The sequence below is a fragment of the Sinocyclocheilus grahami genome, unplaced genomic scaffold (genome assembly GCF_001515645.1).
Source record: "Sinocyclocheilus grahami isolate Dianchi unplaced genomic scaffold, SAMN03320097.WGS_v1.1 scaffold947.1, whole genome shotgun sequence".
In the NCBI taxonomy this organism is placed as follows: domain Eukaryota; kingdom Metazoa; phylum Chordata; class Actinopteri; order Cypriniformes; family Cyprinidae; genus Sinocyclocheilus; species Sinocyclocheilus grahami.
The window spans coordinates 356,676-381,553 of record NW_015506126.1 but is presented as its reverse complement, the minus strand read 5'-3'; the positions used below and the strand labels follow the sequence as shown (position 1 = coordinate 381,553).

Genomic DNA, 24,878 nt, shown 5'->3' with positions numbered 1-24,878 from the left:
GTGTGTGTGAGAGAGAGTGTGTGTGTGAGAGAGTGAGTGAGTGTGTGTGTACTGTGTGAGTGAGTGTGTGTGAGTGTGTGAGTGAGTATGTGTGTGTGAGAGAGAGTGTGTGTGTGAGAGAGTGAGTGAGTGTGTGTGTACTGTGTGAGTGAGTGTGTGTGAGTGTGTGAGTGAGTATGTGTGTGTGTGAGTGAGTGAGTGAGTGTGTGTGTGTGTGTGAGTGAGTGAGTGTGTGTGAGTGAGTGTGAGAGAGTGAGTGTGAGTGAGTGAGTGAGTGAGTGTGAGTGAGTGTGGGTGTGAGTGTGAGTGTGGGTGTGAGTGTGTGTGAGTGAGTGAGTGAGTGAGTGAGTGTGTGTGTGTGTGTCACCTGGCGTTGGGCGTGAGGCTGCGCAGCACGTGTGTAAGTGAACTGAGGGCCAGTGCTCCGGTCTGCTGCACCAGCAGTGAGTTCTCGTATGACGTCTCTTCAGTGTACGGCAGGTACGTGGTGGTTTCGTACCACAGCCAGTTGAACATGCTCATCTTCGCTTGATCCCAGACTGAGCAAACACAGACGAGGATAACATTACAAGCCCATAATACCAGTGATCAGCATCACCTAAAGCTGAAGCGTGAGACTGACTGAGTGTAGCGTTGATGTGGTCGATGGAGGCCAGCAGGTGCATGTTGGGAAGCGCCGCCAGCTGCCCCAGTGCCTGCTGGTTCCTGTCGCCCCTCAGCATGGGCCCGTCGATGTTATGGATGACCAGGAAGACGTGATTGCTCGGGTCTGGAAGACAAACACGCGGCTTACAGCCTGGAGACGATCAGAGGTGAGCTGAGAGACGTCACACATCAGCCTTACCCTCTCTGAGAGTTCTGATGATGAAGTCGATCTGGTCTGCAGGATTACGGAATGTTCCCTCGTGTCCGAACACGTCGCAGGTGAGGGAATTGAGGATCTGTCAGATTACAGCAGCATTCAGACGATGTCAATCAAAGCTGTTATCAAGGAACGCTATCAGCTGCTGCTGAGGACGCTTAAATATTTATCGTTATAGTTATTATAACCACTGGACCACAAAACAAGTCTTAAGTGTCAATTTTTCAAAATTGAGATGTATGCATCATCTGAAAGCTGAATAAATAGCTTTCCGTTAATGTATGGTTTGTTAAGATAGGACAATATTTGGCTGAGATACAACTATTTGAAAATCTGGAATCTGAGGGTGCAAAAACATCTAAATATTGAGAAAATCATCTTTAAAGTTGTTCAAATGAAGTTCTTAGCAATGCATATTACTAATCAAACATTAAGTTTTGATATATTTACGGTAGGACATTTACTAAATATCTTCATGGAACATGATCTTTACTTAATATCCTAATGATTTTTGGCATAAAAGAGAAATGTATAATTGTGACCCATACAATGTATTGTTGGCTATTGCTACAAATATACCCCAGCGACTTAACACTTTTTTTGTGCTGCAGGGACACAAATAGTTATCGTTATACTTGCAGTTATCATGATATTTATCACTGAAGTCATTGTGATATTTATCGTTATCGTTTTTATACTTAGTTATCATGATATTTATCATTAAAGTTATATAGTTGCCATTATCGTTATAGTTAGTTATTATATTTATCGTTTTATTTTTTTATTTATTGTTATAGTTACAGTTATCATGATATTTAGCGTTATAGTTAGTTATTATAGTTGTTAGTTATCGTTAGTTACAATGATGATATTTATCATTAGTTATATTTATCGTTACAGATATCACTATTTTTTCATTACAGTTATCATTTGTTATTGTTATCTTTATATTTATCATTATTGTTAGCATTAGTTATTATTTTTTATAGTGATATTTATTGTTAGTTCAGTATCACTATATTTTTTGTTATATTATTAGTCATTGTTATTATAGTTAGAGCTATCTTTATATTTATCGTTATTGTTATAGATAGCGTTTCAGTTATCATAATATTTATAGTGAGTGTTATATTTAATGTTATAGTTATCAGTTTTTTTATGTTTTGTTATATTTATTGTCATAGCTACTGTTACAATTATCGTTATATTTATTGTTAAAGTTACCATTACATTTTGTATCATTACATACCTTTGTAGTTATTAACTTATGCAAAGTTATTATATTTATAGTTTTAGTTATAGTTTGTGGCACGAACGGGACTTAGACAGTGAACAAACTGAAACATTCACACTGAGTTTGTTATATTAGTCGATATCACAGTCATAACGACTGCTGTTTTGTCACATGATGCTTTCACTGTATGACAAAAGCAGCATGAAGGTTGCGCATAACATCTGTTTTCACAATGACAGAGGATTCATGTGTGCGTGAGAGAAGCACAGAAGCAGCGAACGAACCGATTTGAGGGTCATACTGGGGAAGAAGCCATTGACCACCACATGATCGTAGTCAGAAAGCATGGATGTGCGGAACTTCTCCAGCAAGAGCTTCTTGGAGCCCAAACCGTAGATCAAGATGTTAAAGCCCATGCTGAAATATTCGTGAACGGAGAAACACAAGATGAATATGTGCATCTTCATCATCCTCACACACACACACTCACTCACTCACACACTCACACGCACGCACGCGCGCGCACGCACGCACACACACACACACACACAGACACACTCAACTGCAGCTGCAGCATCCACTGGTTGAAGTTCTTCTCGTGTTTTGCATTGAGCTGTTTAATTTCCTCTGCGAAGCGTGGCTGGTTTTTACCCAAGAGGCTGAGCAGAGTTTCCTATAAAACACAATCAAACACCTCCGTTAGATCTCAAACAGATCCCACAATCACAGACAGATGAAGATCACTGACCCGGTCCAGTTTGGGCGTCTGGAGTTTCTGGAGGGTCCGATCGGACGTGAGAACCTTAGAGCTGCTGTGAGCTTCAAAATACTCCTCCACCAGATCAGACTGCAGGAGAACAACCACACAACAAGAGAGACGTTCAGAGTAGACTTGATATTTTCTGAAGTTAAAACAACGGAAATGCAAAACGTGCTGCTGTAATGCTACACTGGAAAAAAATTCGGTGGAGAAAGAATTTTCACTCAGAAATTGCTGGTAACTTTTAAAAATAAGTACAAAGAAATGGAAGTAACACTAAATTCAATAAGAAATTTTTAAGTTAGAAACGTCAATAATTTGTAGGGCTAGGGCTGTGCAATTAATCGAAATACAGTTTCGATTTCGGCCTCCAACGATTATGAAAATACAATAATCGAGATGAAACGATTATTGCAACCCATTCCACTCTCTTTCCAGCGGTGCGCTTTCGCTCCTCCATAAATCCCAATTTCACGCGCAAATCAGTAAAATCATGTAACGTGACTTTTGCAAAATGGGACGTGCTTGATTTATTTAAGTTGATTAGATGTATTCATGTTTTTAAAAGCGCGAAATAGAACTTGCGCTGTTCCTCAGGAGGATTTCTGTGGATGCGCTCAGAACACGAACATAAAAGTAATCTTTTAACTCAAGGTGCGCACCTACCCTCGTCGGTCATGTAATAAATAAACGTAAACAGTTGAGAATGAAAATACGTGTGTAACAGTAAATTGAATCAGTGCGGCTCTTAAAGTGACAGCAGCCTAATCTTCCTGCTGCGACTGTGTGCTTAATATTAATCAAACAACAAAGACAGACAAAATCACTCACTTTTTGTAGCTTTAATAAGTAACAAATTAAGTTTAATTCTTACAGTGAAGACTATGTTGTTTTATTTTAAATGAGATTATTCATATATGTCGATCGCTATGTTTAAATAAATAATTCATTTAAGGTTTTGGTCATATGGCCCATTTATAATCATGTTAAATAATCCTGATTACAATATTGACCAAAATAATCGTGATTATGATTTTTGTCATAATCGACCAGCCCTATCCCACAAAGACCAGCCGTTAACGATCTGTCCGACACGGACTGCATGACTTCGCCACTTCCTGTGGATTTTTTGTTGGTTTTTCCTCAACTAGCGACTAATAAAAAATTTGGCCAACCAAGTCTCTTCTCGTCAACTAATGGTTAGCCGACTATTAGGGGGCAGCCCTAATAATTTGTTTGATTTACAACTTAAAAAAAAATAAAAAATTACATTGTAGGTTGTTTAACATTTATGTTTATCATTATAGTAGCATTTATCACGTTATCGTTAAATTGGTCATTACAGCTAAATTCATCTGTCACTGTTAAATTTGTCATTATAGCTGTTTATCAGTTATCGTTAAATTTCTTATAATAGCTACGGTATGTTTGTCAGTTAACGTTAAATTTATCATTATAGTTACGATTATGATATTTATCTTTCAATTTGCCATTATAGTTACATTTGTCAGTTATTGTTAAATTTGTCATTATAGCTATATTTATCATAGTTATCATTAAATTTGTCATTATAGCTGTTTATCACAGTTAACGTAAAATTTCTTATAATAGCTACGTTTGTCAGTTAACGTTAAATTTGTCATTATAGTTACGTTTATGATCGTTATCTTTCAATTTGCCATTATAGTTACATTTGTCATTACAGCTACATTTATCATAGTTATCGTTAAAATTGTCATTACAGCTACATTTATCATAGTTATCATTAAATTTGTCATTATGGCTACGTTTATCACAGTTAACGTAAAATTTCTTATAATAGCTACGTTTGTCAGTTAACGTTAAATTGTCATTATAGTAACGTTTATGATAGTTATCGTTAAAATTGTCATTACAGCTACATTTATCATAGTTATCATTAAATTTGTCATTATGGCTACGTTTATCACAGTTAACGTAAAATTTCTTATAATAGCTACGTTTGTCAGTTAACGTTAAATTGTCATTATAGTAACGTTTATGATAGTTATCATTAAAATTGTCATTATGGCTATGTTTATCATAGTTATCGTTAAAATTGTCATTATAGTTACGTTTATCATTGTTATCGTTAAAATGGTCTTTATAGCTACATTTATCATAGTTATCATCAAATTGGTCATTATTGCTACGTTTGCCATAGTTAACGTTAAATTTGTCATTAGATTTAGGAGTTATATTTCAATTTATCATAGTTACGCTTGTCAGTTATTGTTAAATTTATCATTATAGCTACGTTTATCATACTTATCGTTAAATTTATCATTATAGCTACATTTATAATAGTTGTCGTTAAATTTTCATTATAGCTACGTTTGTCATAGTTATCGTTAAATTTGTCAGTTTAGTTCTTGATAGTTATCGTTAAATTTGTCATTATAGCTACGTTTATGATAGTTATCCTTAAATTTGTCATTATAGTTACTGTTATTATTATAGTTATCATTTTATAAGTTTCATTTATCATTACAGCTTTTGTTATTACATTTATTATAATATTTAATATAGTAGTTACTACAGTTACTGTTATTATATTACTTACTGACTTACAGGTTGCTAGGGTGTTGAGGGTGGTTGCTAAGGTGTTTTAAGTGCAAGAAACAGGTTCTCACCTCTGCTGCTTTCTTGCCCTTCTTACTGGGCGTCTTATAGAGCGCAGCAGCGGACGTGTTTTTACTGGGTGTTTTGGGCTGGTCGACCCTCTTCCCCTCGTGTTCTTCAGCATCATCATCATCCTCAGAGTTCGAGGGGGAGAAATCGCTCTCGCTGTCTGAACGCAGGTTCGGAGCTGCATAATAATTACGACAAGTAACACGTTAATAGATGAAACGGACACCTGTGAGAGCCACGGATGACGAGAAACAGGAAATTAGGGCTGCCCTCGACTAAAGATTTTTCTGGTCGACTAGTAGTCGTTCATTTTAAGCATTAGTCGACTAATCTCACATTTATTAATAAACAATTTAAATCATTATAATAAGACTTAAATTGCTTACAAAGCCTAATAAGCGCTCAAGCACACGCATAAAGCTTGTTCACGGAGACCGAGACGGCAGAAAGCACATCTTGTTTGCTTTGATTATTTTACAAAAGCGCAATGTTTCGTTGTTATTGTGAGTGCAAACAAATAAACATCAGAATTGAGAGATAAACTCGCAATTGCAATTTCAATTCAGAGGAAAAAGACAATTTTCGTACAATTTTTGTTTATATTTTGAGTTATCACCAATTTTGAGGGGAAAAAAAACAATTGTGAGAAGTCGCAGTTGCAAGAAAAAAAAAATCTGAATTATGAGATAGTCGCAATAAGTCAGAATTGCGAGACAAAAAGCAGCAATTCTGAGAAGAAAATTCAGAATTGAGATAAAAAGTTGCAATTGCGAGAAGTCACAAATCGTGAGAAAAACTCAATTGCAAAAAAAAGTCCGCAACGTAAGATACAAACTCGCAGTTGCGAGAAAAAAGTCAGAATTTTAAAAACAATTCTGAGGGAAAGAAAAGTCTGAATTGTGAGATAGAAAGTTGAATGACCTTTTTTATTTTTATTCAGTGGCGGAAACAAGCTTCCATACAAAACAGTATTAAAAGTGAATTATCTTTTTTTTTTAATCATATTTTCCTCATGCAAAATGTAATTTCTTGTGAGTGAAACAGGAGCTGGATATTTCTTGGTCTTGTTGGCGTTTTACGCGGTCAGATTTCTCTGCTTCATCTTAACTTAAACATATGAACTATCTACAGGCTCCTCATAAATCACCAACAAAACCACGAGTGTGTGAATAAAAACTGTCCTGTGTCGAGTAAACGTTTCTGTTGTGGTGTGACGCTCATCTCTGGTCCTCCAGGTGCACTTCCTCTGCAGACAGGAAGACCAGCTACTGCAGGTAGACGAGTCGACCGCACCTCTTTCTTCCCATTGGATGCCCGACGCTCCCTGGCCCCGGCCCCGCCCCGAGTCTCACTGAGACGCCTGTGAGGTGGGGTTGTCGTTCTTGCCCTCCTGGCTGGATGGAGGCTTGTTGTTCCAGGGGCTGTTGGCTCCCAGCGTGGGCGAGTTGTTAAAGCTGTCCTCGTCGTCGATGCCGTTAGCTGCATCGAACTGCGTGTTCTCCAGCCGCGTGATCAGACGCTCGTCCTCGTCCCCGAACTCACCGCCCATCAGCGTAGGCTCGCCCACCACCATCACATCCTGAGCACACCAAAACAGACCATTAGCATTAGAAACGCCATTTAGGGGGGAAAAATTGGTTATATGTGTATATAGACTAAATTCTCTCTCTTACCTACCTGCAAAGCTTCCTGAAAAACTATGAGCAAGTGCACCGAGGGCAAAACCTGCTTTAAACGCAAAGGATGCTCACACCAAATGTTGACTGATTTATGACATTATTTTTGACAGCATCCTCATTTTACAGCATTTCTACACAAGTGCCTAAAACTTTTAACAGTACTGTAGCTTTGCAGGAGGTTTCTAGAAGCGTCAGTTCTTCTGGATTGAGTCTGTCTCAGTGTGTTGTGTTTCTTCATGTGACTCCAGACAGACTGATGATGATCAGATCACATCTCTGTCTGTGTGCAGCACTAACATATATCTCACTGCATTAGTACAGTTAATGACAAATGAATGTTTGGAAATGTAAACTGATATTTCCTACTGACACACTACAGCAAAAGATAACTGACTTATTTCATGTCATTATCTCATCTTGCTGGATCTGTCTGCTGCTTTTGACACAGTTAACCACCAGATCCTCCTGTCCACCCTCATGAAGATGGGCATCTCAGGAACCGCACTCCTGTGGTTCAAGTCTTACCTCTCAGATAGGTCCTTCAGGGTGTTTTGGAGGGGTGAGGTTTCTAAGTCACAACTTCTTGCTAATGGGGTTCCTCAAGGTTCAGTGCTTGGACCCCTTCTTTTCTCCATCTACATGTCATCTTTAGGATCCATCATTCACAAGCATGGCTTTTCCTATCATTGCTATGCTGATGACACAACCTTACTTCTCATTCCAACTAGATGATCCGACAGTAGCTGCTCGCATTGCAGCCTGTCTGACAGACATTTCTGTTTGGATGAAGCATCATCACCTTCAACTCAACCTTGCTAAGACAGAACTGCTCGTGGTCTCAGCCAACCCAGCACTTCATCACAACCTCTCTATACAGCTAGGTTCGTCAACCATAACTCCTTCGAGGACAGCCAGGAACCTTGGAGTTGTGATTGATGATCAGTTAAGCTTCACAGACCATATTGCTACAATGGCCCGGTACTGCAGGCTTGCCTTATACAACATTAGGAATAGGCATATATAATTTGTGTGTATGTGTTACGATATAACTAACGAGGTCATAATCAGAAGACAATGAAACCGAAACCAAATAGCATTGAAACAGAAAGTGAAGTAAACAGAAGAGAATGACAAAATAACGGTCCACATAACAGAACATAATCCTGACAATAAGATCGTTAGGCTATCGTTAGCCTATATGTATAGCAGTTAGCCTAGTTGTAATCTGATTTTCTAATCTGACTGGACAAGAGACTTTCTATTGATATTTCCACCTGCGCGCGCGTTCTAGACGGCTGTCAGTCAGTGCAGTTACAGTGTTGCGCCACAAGGTGGTGGACTACACGTTCAAAAACGCCGATTCATTAATTCAAAGAGGCGTAATGAAACACGCTGTTGAAATCATTTTAACTTTGAGCGCCACTGTAGAAGGCTCAGCTGACCAGCTATGCATCGATGCTAAGAGATTTCGCTTTCCTTGGACATGACAAACTATTTTCACAAATATGACTCGGCCTGGAGGACAGACGCAAGTAATCGCACACGCTCAGTCGATCTCTCTCTCATTCACTGTCTGTTTAGGCTTGTTAAGTGCAAATCAGCATGGTACACATTATGTTATCATTACTAACTTGTTTAATATTCAATCCACACGCATGAAGTGTAAAACGAGAAGGGCATAATCTTACGAAAAAATAAAACACGGAAAAATCGCGGTTGCTGCGGTTCTTGCATTCCTCTGCGGTTTGCTCGTCAATAGCACGGTATTGCGATATTGCGGTTATCGTGACAGCCCTATATTTAAGTTATCTGATTAATATCATGCGAAGTGTCATAGAACGGGCTTCAGTTTATTGGCATAAAGTCACTCTTTAGCATCACCCCAGGCAGCTATCCCTCTTTTAGAGGCTTCTTTTTTAATAACATTGCTGCATCATAATTATAATCTAACAGTGTTCTAATCATGTGTTCATGTTCTCATAGACAGGTTTTCATGTCATATTTTTATTTTAAAAACATTTATTTTCATAACGGTCTTCAGATATTTTCATTATCTCCATTACGGCCATGACACGTGATTGGTTACTCACTGGGACCTGACTGGACAGCGGGAAACTGTTTGCTGGGCTCTTCTTCTTGCTGTTGCTGTTGTTATTGGTCCCGCCGCCGGCGCTCATGTTGCTGCCGCCCGACATCTTGCGCTTCCGTCTCTTACTCGGCGCCTGTCTGGCCGGCTCAGCTGCGGAGAGATGCGACACACACGAGCTCAAGCACACGCTACACAAACACCAGCAGAGTCTCTGAGAGACACAAGCGCCTCCTGACCTGGAGGAGCCACCATCCTCTGCCACTTCTGGAACAGACACGTCTTCAGACAGTCTCTGGGACTCAGACTGTACGTCTTGTGTCTGGACATCAGCTCCTGCATGGGCTCCAGGATCACACACAACTGAGACCGAGACGCACAAAAAGACACGTTACTAATAGGGCTGTCAAGCAATTAAAATGTTTAATGCAATTGATTACATGCTGTGCCGATTAATCTAAATACTTGCAAATTAACTGGACATCAATTTGGGCTGCGAAATTACCCCACAAAAGATCCTTTACAGTCATTATTGTGTTAGATGAGAAAAGCACTGAATAAACATGAAAAAAAGTAACTTTAAAAATAAATATTTTGATTCAACCTAGCATTTAGGTGTATTTACACAGACTGAATTAGAATTGCACGAATAATGCTGAATGGGTTTTAAATGGGCATTAATGGGTTTAAAAAATTTTAATATGAAATTAGTTTTCTTTTAATGTGCCAGTATGTGACAGCGAGGCGCTGTCTTAATGAGGGAGTCATTCAGTCATTCATTCAACTGATTTGTTCAAACAGCTGATTCATTCAGATGAAGCAAGTCTTAATGAAGGAGTCATTGAATCATTGACTAAATTCAATTAAACAGCTGATTCATTCAGAAATGAAGCAAGAGACTGTTCTTTATGAATGAGTCAGTGACTCACTTGTTCACTTGATTTGCTCAAAACTATGGATTTATTCAGTAATGAATCACTGCTGTGTTGATCAGATGCACAACAGTTCTGCTTTGTCTTGAATTTTAGAGGTATACAACTGTATTCTGCTTCATCATGCAGTCAGTCGTCCTGCATCATGTTTGTTAACAATGTAAGATGATGTACAGGTCTGGCAGGTGAGTTAAATGCGTTAATCATTTTAACACATCATTTTTTCCATAATTAATCGCACCAAATTAATGTGTTAAATCGACAGCCCTAGTTACTAATCAGCTGAATGAAAGCTGTAGAAGACGTCAGTGTTGTGTTATGGTGTTCGTACTCGGAGGTAGTTGAGGGTGGAGTTTGACAGGCCGCATCTGGTGATGTTTTTGGACAGCTGATCCAACATCTGCGGGTCCTGAGCCTGAGACGGACACAAAATCACACCATCATCAGGTATGAAACACCAGATAGAAGAAGAAACGCTGTGAGATGCAGGAAGAGGAACTGACATGCATGGCCAGGATGCTGCGGGGAATGAGCTCCCTGTGCTGCCGGATGCTGAAATGCCACGTCTTTATTCTCATCATGTCATCGAACATGAACTCCAAGTACAGACGGCCCTCCACACACACCTGAGGAGACCAGCAGAGTTACACACACACACCACAGAAACATCCCGCTGAACTAGGGCTGCACAATAAATCGAAATGAAATCGCAATCGCGATTAGGCTAAAGCTGCATAGGGCTGGGACAACAAATCGATGCATCGCGATTCGTGGATGGATTCTGATATTTTCAGAATGCATCGTGATTCTCTCTCGAATCGATTCTGAGCTTAGTTTTTAACAGCAGATGGCGCTCTAGGTTAGTTTTTAACCACACACTCAAATGCTCACGAAGAAGAGCGCTTGTGCATTCGGCTGAGTAATGTAAGTGGTTAAATGTACTTCCACATCAGCTTTTATGATGCGAGATTAATGTAAACACAGCCCATTGTGAACATCCTTGTAATTCGCTTCAAACTTTTCGAACTTTATGAATCATTATTTTAGGTGGTGCGTGTATAAGGAACTGTCAGCAAGCAGAATACAGCTATTTCTAAAGCACGCAGTGCCATCTGCTGTTAAAAACTAAGCTCAGAATCGATTCAAGAGAATTGCGATGCATTTGCAAAATCTCAGAATCGATGCGGAATCATTTCTCGATTCACGATGCATCGATGTATTGTCCCAGCCCTAAAGCTGCAATTGTCGTGCGCATCTTGTCAGTGAAGCACGGTTCTGTGATCAGCAGTAAGAGCTCTATCTGAAGGCCAGAGAAACTCCAAATACACCTCGCAGAAGAAATCCAGGAAATCCCTATCGCAGCAGCTGAATAAACAGAAGATTTAACTGCTTTCATTGATTCAGCATGACTAATAAACACAGGACTACCACAATATATGATTTATCCGAGTTCTTATTAGAATGATCATTTTAACAAAGTATATAATAATGCAATGCCTTTATCACTGCTTAGAATACTATGAAATATGTTGTGTGCCTTATTCTGTGTAAGAAAACACATCATCTCACAGAAGGATTTATTTCAAACACTCGACAGACGTTATGAAGCGAGTTTGGAGTAAAAACATGTTATTAAATGTGGTATTTTTCAGATGAAGCAGCATTTAATACACAGAGCCGTAGTTCACTGAGAAGCTACGCAAACAGCTTTCATAATCGCAGAATGATTTCTTCGATTTCATAATCGCATGATTAAATCATCTGAATGCGATTTTTGCGTAGCTTGTCAGTGAACTACAGCTCTGTGTAGTAAACGCTGCTCCATCTGAAAGCACGTGCTGGAGATTTACTACGAATCACAAAACCGGCTTTACTGACGAGATGCACATGACAGTCGCATTCGATTAATCGTGCAGCCCTACGCTGAACGTCATATTAAACATCACACACACCTGTGTGAACATGGGTTTGCCGTTCTGCGTGACCATCGTACACTGATCACAGTCCAGAGACACAAAGTTGCTGTGGAAGGACTCTTTAGGGTGCTTGAGAATGTAGTAGAGCTCAGTGGCGCCGCCTTCAAACACACTCCTAAAGTAACGAGGAATCAGCGTCCGGCCGATCGCTGTGAGACACAATAAGGAGGACAAGGAACCAATTTAATTCTTAAACATACTGGTTGTTATTTCATGAGAATCTGTAACTAAATGTGAACAGTTGACAGTTACTGTGCCATTTAGTGTGTTTTCATAATTCCGATAAATAACTCAAACCTTAATTACAGCTGGTAATGTTTGTCTCAAGCAATCCGATCATTCAAACCAAATTCAGACGTTGCATCATATTTGAAGTGCAAATGATAACATAATTTGCTAAATGAAATACAATACTAGTTTCTTGCTAATTTTGAGGTGTTGATTCCAAAAATAGTATGTTTTGCTCAATCATGTCATACATTTGTACAAAATATTATGCATTTTGTAGCATTTCTGTTTTTGACAACCATTTGTGCAGTGAAGTCTTATATTGTCCTTAATCAACAGAAAAGCACCACAGACGCATGATTCTGGTCTGAATTTCTTTTAATTTAACTTACTTTACAGCACTTTGGTCAACTTAGTGGTTTTATTAGGTGCTTTATAAATAAAGTTGGGGTTGGAGAATTTAAGCCAGATCACAACTTTGCTAAATTTTCACATGCAGGACAATCACATGCATTATTTAATGCCTAATCCTGATTTCAAGCACAGAATTATGGCCAGTGAAAGTGCAAACGTGAGCCAGATGTTTTCTGCTGCATCTGCAAGACTCTTACAGCATCCAAACAAATTACAAATTTTGAACCAAAAAAAAAAATTATAATAATAAATAACTTATTTTCTAAAGTTTGTGACATTAAATTAACAGATTTTCCCACTCCTTTGTAGATTGTAAGTTAAATGTTACATTTTGAATATTTATTTTTGTCATTAAAACTTTGACATCTGACTGCTTTTGTTATTTTGATAAGTGCATTAAAGCTGATACATATAAAATTTGAAGTTCTAGTATTTTTTTTACTCAATGGCATGAGTAACATGCACACTAAATATTTTTTTAGAGTTGTAAATTAAACAAAACTTTTTTTTTTTACAAGAAAGTACTACTTCAGTTTTCCTACTTCAAAATTTCACATTTAATTCAATGTGTTACTTGCCTTTTTTGTAATTATTTGTGAAATTTACTAACAATTTCTAAATGAAAACTGTTTCAAAGTAAATCCTACACATTTTTTTCAGTGTAGTCATGAGTTACATGGTAAGTGCAAACGGTCTCAATAGACCACTTGCGATCGGATCACCTGACACAGATCTTAATATCAGGCCTAAATGTCTCTAGATACATTTATTGAGAATCATTTAACACAAACATCTTTAAACGTCTGATAAGTGATACTCACTGTATCGTTTAGGACCGTCCTCCAGACAAAACGTGATGGTGAGCATAGCGTCATCCTCAAAGAATTCAGTAGTGAAAGAGTCCCACCACAGATTATCACACTCCTGAGAGAGAAAAACAGTAAGAGACGGCTCTCTGATATCATTCATCTGAAGCCGATAGATGTTTCTGTGCTAGCGTTATAGGGTTTATGTCAGGCATATCAAAAGCACCTTAAATTATTAAAATGCTTAAAGTGCTGATAGTTAAGACTGAGAAAGACAGAGCTATAAATCTAAACAGAAAAGCAGATCCGCCTCACCTCTGTCCAGTTCTGAAGCCGCTTATTGAGTTCAAATATCCTGTAGTCTGTCTGATTCCCGTAAGGTGTGTGTCTCCTGAGAAATACAGACTGTTTTAACACTCACAGACAAACACTGAGACTTCATGAACTTTATATACACTAATAGAGTCATCATAGTAGGGCTGTCAAAAAAAAAATAATCGAATTTCGAATATTCGTCGAATTTAAAAAAAATCGTTTTTGCATTCGAATTTTAGGTCTGTGTCAGCCGTCACAGTGGCGCACGAAATGCAACGACGATGTAAGTGTCATTGCATTTTAATGCTTTTGTTAGCCTGGCCAGTTGAACCTTTTTATACAGTCTATGAGTTGAACCCACTAGATGGCGCTGCTGCGTTCTTCATTCATATATTGCGGAAAACGAGTGCATCAGTGTGGAGATGTTGTTGTTTACGTCAAAACTGAAACCAAGCCATTCACACAGAACGCATATTTATCACATTTTCTAGAGGGACATCTATCAGCGTTGCACTCGTGTCTCGCACGAGACAGCCGCATGTTTAGAAAGCCATGTAAAATTAATGTAAGTTCCACTTTTAAAAAACATGTCTCAAGACTTTATGGCGGTTTTCCCCATCCCACTGTATCTCATCTTTTTAAATGAAGAAAGTAGCCGACTCTTTGCGATTGTTTTTCGGTCCCTTGTATTAAACTACACATACATGCATGGTGCTGTTTTTTGTTCTAATTGTTTAAGCAACTTTATTAATTATATATGGTTTATAAACATTATTTGTAACATTATGCGCTTTTTTTTCAAAGATAGTCGTGTTATTTTATTACGCTTTGAAGAAACGTGCATATTTTGCTCGATGCGCCCACTTGTGGCCTCAGGAGAGAAGCCAAAAGCTTTTTTCGAATATTGATAATATTTAAGTAGAAAATTTGAATTTAGTTTTTGTCATTTTGACAGCCCTACATCATAGTGCTTATAATAATAAATATCCTAACATAGAACCTGCATGTTTTAACAGCTACAGTATCACGTTTGATACTCAAGGCCTCTAAATGATCAAACTTTGCTGTTAAACCTGTTTTAAAACCTCTTTTAGTGTAATTGTACAAACGTTCAGCTTCAGCTGGAGCTTCTCGTGTCAAATCTGGACTGGTTTTGATCAAGTAAGCGTCAGAATAACTGCAGCAATATCTCCAGATGAACTCTTACTGGACTGAAGCAGCTCAGCTTTACTTGATTCTCCATCAATCATGTTTTAGAGTCTCAAATCTGATCCTCAGGATCTTTTGAGGAGCGTTTGTTTCCAGAAGCTTTACTTTCACTGTTCCTCAGCGGAGGAATGATCTTCACAAGCCTCCAGAACATCTCACATCTTCTGAGGAGCCTTTATTTCTTCAGCTCTCAATCACTGCATTATATGTTTGGAGCATTTCACTCTCATCTTACTGAGACACATTACTGCAGATATAGAGACGACTGATATTTAGATCATTTTATGTCAGTATCTGCTCTACTGTTAGAAAGATCTCATTGATTTACAAGCATCAGAATTTCATCAGAAATATCAGCATCTGCACCCAAGTCATATTTCTGCTCAGTTCGAATCTCTGAATAAAATTGAGCTGTTTTTATTGGTTTTGATTGCTTCCATAGTCCTCATTTGTAAGTCGCTTTGTATAAAAGCATCTGCTAAATGACTAAATGTAAATGTCTCACCCGATGCCTGGCTCCAGGTATGTGGGGGGATACATGGGTGTCGGGCTGCAGAAACAACACAAAGCAAATAACCATGAAAGATCATGTCAAACCTCACAAAGCTCACATAACATGCTTTATAAACGCACACACGAGGTCATAAAGCAGACTGTAACACGTCCAGACAGTGTGAAGTGAGCAAGTGCAGTTCTCTACCTGCAGGCACCATCACAGTCAGGAAGAGAGTCGTTTTCTGCATTTATCAGTGTGCCAGAGTAGATATGACACCCGCTAGACTTTACTGCCCTGCCACAAGGGAAGCCCCACCCACTTCCTGGACACTGATTGACAGCTGGCACTTCCTGCTCCCGCTATCTGACAGAAACATCCACTGACTGCTGATGCAGCTGAACGCTCTTCTGTCCTCACAGACGCTCACAGGAACATCACAAGTGACTGATTTGAAACACTCCATTAACGGCCACTCATACACATCATAAATTATTCTTTGTGGATAGTTTTTAGTACTATATATTAGGACTGTGCAATTAATCAAAATACAGTTTCGATTTCGGGCTCCAATGACTATGAAAATACAATAATCGAGATAAAACTATTATTGCAACCCATTCCACTCTCTTTCCAGCGGTGCGCCTTCGCTCCTCCATAAATCCCAATTTCACGCGCAAATCAGTAAAATCATGTAACGTGACTTTTGCAAAATGGGACGTGCTTGATTTAAGTTGATTTTAAAACGCAAAAGAGAACTTGCGCTGTTCCTCGGGAGGATTTCTGTGGATGCACTCAGAACACGGACATAAAAGTCATCTTTTAACTCAAGGTGCGTGCCTAAAGGATCAAATACACGCTAAAAATGTGTCAAAATGCGGCGCTTAGTGGTTATTCACGTAAACCCTCGTCGGTCATGTAATAAATAAACGTAAACAGTTGAGAATGAAAATACGTGTGTAACAGTAAATTGAATCGGTGCAGCTCTTAAAGTGACAGCAGCCTAATCTTCCTGCTGCGACTGTGTGCTTAATATTAATCAAACAACAAAGACAAAGACAATCACTCACTGCTCTTGATTGAAGGATTTTTTGTAGCTTTAATAAGTAACAAATGAAGTTTAATTCTTACAGTGAAGACTATGTTGTTTTATTTTAAATTAGATTATTCATATATGTGACCCTGGAGCACAAAACCAGTCATAAGGGTCAATATTTCGAAATTGAGATTTATGCATCATCTGGAAGCTGAATAAATAATCTTTCCACTGATGTATAGTTTGTTAGGATCAGACAATATTTGGCTGAGATACAACTATTTGAAAATCTGGAATCTGAGGGTGCAAAAAAATCTAAATATTGAGAAAATCATCTTTAAAGTTGTCCAAATGAAGTTCTTAGCAATGCATATTACTAATCAAACATTAAGTTTTGATATATTTACGGTAGGACATTTACTAAATATCTTCATGGAACATGATCTTTACTTAATATCCTAATGATTTTTGGCATAAAAATTTTTTGGTTAGTGTGCATCAATTAAAGCAGCGCATTAATATAGACTGACTTGGAACTACCGGTACATTAAATGGTTTTACTGCATACCTGCCAGCCAATCAGATTCCAGTATTCAGATAAATATATATATAGATTGCTATCTTTAAATAAATTATTCATTTAAAGTTTTGGTCATATGGCCCACTCATAATCGTGATTACAATACTGACCAAAATAATCGTGATTATAATTTGTGTCATAATCGAGCAGCCCTACTATATATTTATAAGTGAGTTATAATATGCCTTGATTCTGAGCTGACACTGCTTTTGAAACAGACGGACTCACCCCACGTCTCTGTCCAGCATGGTGCCGGGGTGGAAGGGGGGGAAAGCGCTTCCGTTGGGGGGCTCCTTTGGGGAGTACAGCTTGAACGACTTGGAGGAACAGCCTGCGCGAGGAGAGAGAGAGAGATGCACATGTTCAACATTCATTAGTCAAACATCAGGAGAATTGAATGAATTCACATTCATATCAGTACACAGAGACACTAAAACTTCCTTAAGAGTGGGAAATATCACAGACACGCATCCTCAAGTGGTTTAATACTTTTATAAATGGTCGCAACAACTCTAAAATAATTATTTGTTCATTACAAATAATTACAATAAAAGCGATGCAATAAATACAATATGGTTGATTAGCCTAATTGTAGGATTTGTAGTTTTGCAAAATCACCAAGGCTGCATTTATTTGATCAAAATACAGTACAAATTGAGACATGTTATTATAATTTAGCTGTTTTCTATGTGAGTATGTGTTAAACTAATGTATTTCTGTGATGTGCAGCTGTATTTTCAGCATCATTCCTCCAGTCTTCAGTGTCACATGATCTTCAGAAATCAGTCTAATATGCTGATCTGCTGCTCGAGAAACATTTCTGATTAAATTACAATAAAAGCGATGCAATAAATACAATATGGTTGATTAGCCTAATTGTAGGATTTGTAGTTTTGCAAAATCACCAAGGCTGCATTTATTTGATCAAAATACAGTACAAATTGAGACATGTTATTATAATTTAGCTGTTTTCTATGTGAGTATGTGTTAAACTAATGTATTTCTGTGATGCGCAGCTGTATTTTCAGCATCATTACTCCAGTCTTCAGTGTCACATGATCTTCAGAAATCAGTCTAATATGCTGACTATTAGAAACATTTCTGATTATTATCAATGTTGAAAACAGTTGAGCTGCACAATATTTTTGTGGAAGCTGTGATACATTTCATTTTTCAGGATTCACAGATGAATAGAAAGTTCAGAAGAACAGCATTTATTTGAAATAGAAATCTTTTGTGGCATTATGAATGTATTTACTGACACTTTTGATCAATTCAATGCATCCTTGATAAATAAAAGTATTAATTTCCTTTTTTTCTTAAATATTTCTTACTTCAAACTTCTGAATGGTAATATATCACTGTTTCCACAAAAGTATTGGGCGGCACGACTGTTTTCAACATTGATAATAATCAGAAATGTTTCTAATAGTCAGCATATTATACTGATTTCTGAAGATCATGTGACACTGAAGACTGGAGGAATGATGCTGAAAATACAGCTGCGCATCACAGAAATACATTACAGTCTAACACATATTTACAGTAGTTTTGATCAAATAAATACAGCCTTGGTGAACAGAAGAGACTTCAGGCTATTCCAGTGCTGCATGCTGATTGTTCCAGTTATACTAATACACAGAGATGCTGATTTTGAATGGTCCTTTAGTGTGTGTGTGTGTGTGTGTGTGTGTATAAAGACCCTAAAGCAGTAAAGACCCTCCATAAACAGAGCACAGGGGCAGAGGTCAGCCACACCCTTCACCGTCTCCATCCCGCCAATTAAACACATCTATAACATGATGCATTCAGCCACAATGAGGTCACGACCCCTGTTGTCGCGGGAACAGCTCCGCCTCATAATGACCGCTTGACGTGTCTCGCAAATAAATCTGAGAGCTGTCAACGTCACGGCTCACAATAAAACGGAGGGCGATATGGCACAGCAAGACTCTTTAATTTAATTACACAAACAATACAAGAATGAAGGTGAAAAAGAACATTTAGTCATTTCACAGCAGCACTCAAAAACAGGTACTGTATTCTGGAGATCACTGAAAATAATATAAAATTACATTAAAATAAAATAAATAAATACATAAAGAAATGTATGAAATGTATTTATGAAATGTGTGCAAATAAATAAAATATAATAAAATAAATGTGCACAAATAAAATATTTTTAATTATATTGATAAAAAATATATTAAAAAATTACATATAATATAAATAATATATAAAATGTGTATATATATATGTAATATAAAAAATATATATAACAGTCTTATTTTATAGATATTTTTAAAGAAAGTATTGGTAAAACAATTATGAATACATATTTATATAATAGAAATAATACATACATTTTACAATTTATATATATATATATGTATATATGGATGGAGAGAGAGATTTACTATTTAAAAATATATATTTATTATTATTACAAGGCTCGAAATTGCGACCACTTGGGTCACATATGCTCCCGAAATTTAATCTGTGTGACCTCGAAATATATTTGGGAGCATTTGTGCGAGTGCATATAATTGTTGTCGTGCTAAAAATGTAAGTATGTGCCTTCTGTGTGTTGATACGGTGACCTGTCTGCCGCTCTATGAAACGTTAGGCTACTTAACCAATTAAACTTTACATTTACATTTATCTTTACATTCTTAACTTTAATGCAGACTTTAGATTGGTTAATATTAGCTGTCAATCACCCAGTCACTGCTTTCCGCTGTCAGGTGACAGGGAGCTAACTACCGCGGGGAATGTAAAGGGCTGAAGAAGAGAGAAAATTAAAAAAGAAACACTGACAGATTTATTTTGTGAACCACCTAAAGTTACAAATAATGGTGCTGGTGATGGCGATCATGTGGTGAATGTTGGTCCACCAGCCGAACAGAAGGCGTACAGTTTTCGGAGAGAGCGGTTGAAAGACTTCTAGTGGCTCCGCTATGAAAATGGTTCTATGCACTGCGTTCACTGTAAAGCCTGCGGGACGGAGTTTGCAGGTTACAGCGTTCGCCACCGAATCTACACATTTCGTAATTGTTGTTTTACGATGTGCGGTTTGACATTATCGAGCATATTGCAAAGTCAAATCCAAACAAAACACACCTACAGAGTGTGCACGCACACATGACGTGAAGTCTATTAGGTTAGAGTAGTGCGCGTGCGCATTTAGAGTGCGTTCTTTAACGCCATGATTCAGTCTATTAAAATGCATCACACAATTCAAGATATGGGGTCTTTACATCATTTCATATCGTTCAGGGGTAGGCAAAATGTCCTGCAGAGTTTAGCTCCAATCCTGAAAAAAAAACTCACTAGTCTGTAGCCTCCGTAATCCTGAAGACCTTGACTAGCTTGTTCAGGTGTGTTTGATTAGGGTTAGAGCTAAACTCTGCAGGACAGCGGCACTCAACGTTGCCTATCCCTGATATAGTTCATCAATATCACAAGAAGAGTGCCGTTTCCTGCAAAAAATCAGCCTGATTACAAATGTGATATTGATTTTATACAACTGTTCAATAAAAAAAGAAGTTACTATTAAGACACTATATTTCCTCTTTTTGCTCTATTTCGCCAGCAAAAATAATTCCAAGCACAGTCACAGCGCTGTTTTACGTCTCCGAGCAGCATGACAGCGTTTCGTTTCGTTCCTGAATGAATCATTCGTCAAATGATTCGGTTCAATCTCAATGACTCACTTATTAACAGTGACTTGCTGCCACCTGCTGGTGGTTTTAATTTCACATTTAAAGTTTCAAATATTTCAAATATCAGTATTCAACGTTTTATGTTTACAATATTAAAATATTATTTATGCATTCATGTCCTGCATTAATCAGTGTGTAAATGCATCTAAATGCCACTTCAGAAGCAGCTTCTGTTTCCTCTGCATTGCAAAGATGAATTTTGTTGATTGATACTTTCATTTGCTTGGTAACAGCCCAAATGTCTTGATATAATTGACTGATTAAATATAAGAATTTGACTCAAATGATAATGCACACTTTTAGAAAAAATGACCATAAAAGGTAAAAATCTATTTAAACTTATTGGAAAAGATTCATTTCTGTCACTGCTGTGAACTGACCACCACACAGAATATGAATATTACAAATTTTAGGAGTCAGCTGTCCACTGTAGTCCTTAAATTATCAGCACAGTAACACTCAGTCAAATTATTGTTATCGATAAAATCCCAGAAAATATCGAGATATCATTTTTTGTCAATATCGCACACCCCTAGCTGCCAGTCGTTCGGTGCAACTGGCAGAGCTGAATGTAAAATTTAACACCGCATACACCATCCTAACCCTCGGCAAAGAAGAGCTTAACTTTAGGTTATTTACAAAAGAAATCTGTCAGTGTTCTTTTCATTTTCTCTCTTCTTCAGCCCTTTCTTTTTCTCGCGGTAGTTAGCGGAAAGCAGTGACTGGGTGATTGACAGGTAATATTAACCAATACAAAATCTGCATTAAAGTTAAGAATGTAAGGATAAAATATGTTAATATATCATTTGTAGTTGTGGTGCTCCTAAATTTTTGCTGGTGCTCCTAACTTTTTGAAGTTGGGAGCACCAGTGCTACCAAGTAAAAAAGTTAATTTCGAGCCCTGTTATTAAAATTTATTGTCATTAAACAATAATCATTAATTATAAAATCACACATAATTGGCTATTTCTGGATGCGAAATCAAACACTGACACGATTTACCAAGTAGGTGCTTTTAAACCAAAGTAACCTACAAATGGCAATGAAACATGACCAGACAATGTGGTTTGTGTTTGATAAGAAACATGAAACATGCTCATGGATATCCATCCAAGATAAACCAACATACACTGTAACCATTAAACATGTTGCTGAAGTTAAAAGCAGTGGAAAACGTATAAAATCGGCCAGTGAGCTCGAAGCAGCAACACATGCTCAATGTAAACAAGATTCTTCCACACATTAACATCTACAACCAGGTGTCCGATGTGGATTTCAACAGCTTCATAGAGATTCAGAGCAAATGCTGGACGGTCCAAAGCTCAATCTGAAAACATAAAAATCTCACGCTCGCACAGCGTACAGGAAGCGTCAGAGCACATCCTTCATTAAACATTCATAACACAGACTTCGAGCCATTAAATATTCACTGGGGACGACACTGGACACAGGTTAGTCCTGTTCACGGACACAAAGCCCTCTCACAACAATATTACACGGGAAACAACCAGCACTGCTGCAGATCTGATGAAGACTTTCTAAAACCTTGTTAAGACCAACTTAGGAAAATGTAATAAATTCAGGGGAACACGACACGTCAATATGGTCTAATAATGTAAATGTCTTGTATTAGCAACACTTCAAAGCTTGAAAATACAACTTTCAATAGCCACTAACAACTTTTCAATCCATTTTCCAAATAAACAATAGCTTAAGGCTTGAATAGCTTTGCTCCAAACCACCAGATTACGATCTTCTGATCGCACTGCAAAAAAAAAAAAGTGATGTTTTTCTTAGTATTTCTGTCTTGTTTTCCCGATACAAATGCATAAAGATTTAAAATCAAGACACACTACTGGAGACGCACAATAACAGAAGATAAGTAGTCTTGTGTTATGAAAAATCAATAATTAGTTTTCTCCAAATAACATGTAAAAATGCATGATTCAGATTATTTAGCAACAGTTTTAAAAAATGCAGCAAGACCAATTAAACGAATCTGAAATAACGAGTTTACATGAAGAATAATAGATTCTACGTAACAGGACTAGAGTTTAAACATTTATTCTTGGGCGGAAAAATGTAAAATCTGAAATACAGTAAACAAAAAGTCAGTTTACTTGTTTAGAAACAGAATAAGATGGGCTTCTTTGTGAATTACATAGCAGATTGATCAAAATGACGTGAGTTTATGATTAAAACATGAACAAATCTGCTGCAGGGCTGTTTTAAATTATCTAAATTCAAAAGAAAAAAGTTTTTATACCCAATTGACAAATCTGTTCTTGTTCTAAACATCAACACACTTAATTTTGCTCAGTTTTTTAAGACTTAATTTACACTTACATCTAAAAAAAAAAAGCATCTTGATTTAAGAATGTTTAGATATTTGCATTTCAAAAACAAAATCAGTAGAAAATGCCACAACATTTAATTTTTATGCAGTGCGTGCAACATTTAATGCCATGACTTAATGAATTTAAGACTTTTTAATACCCACACAAACAGATCAGCGATATACGCAGTGTCGGGGAAAGTTACTCTTAAAAGTAATGCGTTACAATATTGCGTTACTACACTACTGGAGACGCACAATAACAGAAGATAAGTAGTCTTGTGTTATGAAAAATCAATAATTAGTTTTCTCCAAATAACATGTAAAAATGCATGATTCAGATTATTTAGCAACAGTTTTAAAAAATGCAGCAAGACCAATTAAACGAATCTGAAATAACGAGTTTACATGAAGAATAATAGATTCTACGTAACAGGACTAGAGTTTAAACATTTATTCTTGGGCGGAAAAATGTAAAATCTGAAATACAGTAAACAAAAAGTCAGTTTACTTGTTTAGAAACAGAATAAGATGGGCTTCTTTGTGAATTACATAGCAGATTGATCAAAATGACGTGAGTTTATGATTAAAACATGAACAAATCTGCTGCAGGGCTGTTTTAAATTATCTAAATTCAAAAGAAAAAAGTTTTTATACCCAATTGACAAATCTGTTCTTGTTCTAAACATCAACACACTTAATTTTGCTCAGTTTTTTAAGACTTAATTTACACTTACATCTAAAAAAAAAAAGCATCTTGATTTAAGAATGTTTAGATATTTGCATTTCAAAAACAAAATCAGTAGAAAATGCCACAACATTTAATTTTTATGCAGTGCGTGCAACATTTAATGCCATTAAATTAAAAGTACAGTAGAACGCAGAAGAAGACATTTAACACACTTCAGCAATAAACAAAGACACAGATGTTCGTCTAGAGTAATTTGTGCTTATTAGTACGGCTGAACCGGATCATCGAAGCTCAGAAGCTAATAGAATGGGATTAAATACATAAAGGATATTTGTGTTGTTTAACATTTAATTATTGCAGGTTTGCGTCATATTCTGAGTTGCGTTATTTTTATTCATTTTGAGGAATACTGAATCTGTGTTTTTGTTTTGTGTGAGTGAGATGAATTAACGCATATTTATTTTAGAGCTACAGTAACATCTTCTGATTTCTGTCACCGTGGCGACACCAGAGCTGTCAATCAATAACTTGGGGGAAAAAGTAACTTGCATTACTTATTTGAAAAAGTAACTCAGATATTCTCTTGTAAATTAAAAAGTAATGCGCTGCTTTACTAGTTACTTGAAAAAAGTAATCTGATTATGTAACTCGCGTTACTTGTAATGCGTCACTGGATATACGCACATAACGTTCTGATTTATAATCAGACTAAAACATCAACTTGATGCAAAACTGAAAGCACGTCGAAAGAAATCAGCCTGTTTAGCGAGTAAATAAAACGTGTGCTTTAGATCTTAAGAGCGTCCCATTAAGAGATATCACTCAACAGCTGCTTAATGACTTACTAAATCAAATCAAACTCAAACTTCCC

At 37.1% G+C, this 24,878-nt stretch overlaps 2 protein-coding genes across 5 annotated transcripts in view; both read right to left on the bottom strand.

The window, feature by feature from the left end:
* The window catches only part of orc2 (origin recognition complex, subunit 2), a gene marked incomplete at its 5' end in the record, with an annotated part of 7,967 nt that extends 2,274 nt beyond the window's left edge, over positions 1-5,693 (bottom strand). The window contains 7 exons of the mRNA XM_016249684.1: positions 368-539; positions 623-769; positions 845-941; positions 2,381-2,513; positions 2,660-2,769; positions 2,845-2,943; positions 5,508-5,693. Coding sequence (XP_016105170.1) covers positions 368-539; positions 623-769; positions 845-941; positions 2,381-2,513; positions 2,660-2,769; positions 2,845-2,943; positions 5,508-5,693 — 944 coding nt within the window. The remainder of the gene's footprint in view (positions 1-367; positions 540-622; positions 770-844; positions 942-2,380; positions 2,514-2,659; positions 2,770-2,844; positions 2,944-5,507) is intronic.
* Positions 5,694-6,506: 813 nt separating this feature from the next.
* ldb1b (LIM-domain binding 1b) overlaps positions 6,507-24,878 on the bottom strand; it is a 42,546-nt gene continuing 24,174 nt past the window's right edge. For 3 of the 4 annotated variants that reach the window (XM_016249675.1, XM_016249676.1, XM_016249678.1), the window contains exons 2-11: positions 17,488-17,590; positions 15,656-15,700; positions 13,942-14,017; positions 13,642-13,744; positions 12,155-12,327; positions 10,706-10,828; positions 10,534-10,617; positions 9,510-9,633; positions 9,275-9,423; positions 6,507-7,084 (exon numbers count right to left, since the gene is read on the bottom strand). In XM_016249675.1, the coding sequence (XP_016105161.1) occupies positions 6,854-7,084; positions 9,275-9,423; positions 9,510-9,633; positions 10,534-10,617; positions 10,706-10,828; positions 12,155-12,327; positions 13,642-13,744; positions 13,942-14,017; positions 15,656-15,700; positions 17,488-17,590 (1,211 nt within the window). In that variant the 3' untranslated portion in view covers positions 6,507-6,853. The remainder of the gene's footprint in view (positions 7,085-9,274; positions 9,424-9,509; positions 9,634-10,533; positions 10,618-10,705; positions 10,829-12,154; positions 12,328-13,641; positions 13,745-13,941; positions 14,018-15,655; positions 15,701-17,487; positions 17,591-24,878) is intronic. The other variant, XM_016249677.1, reaches the window with a different exon arrangement.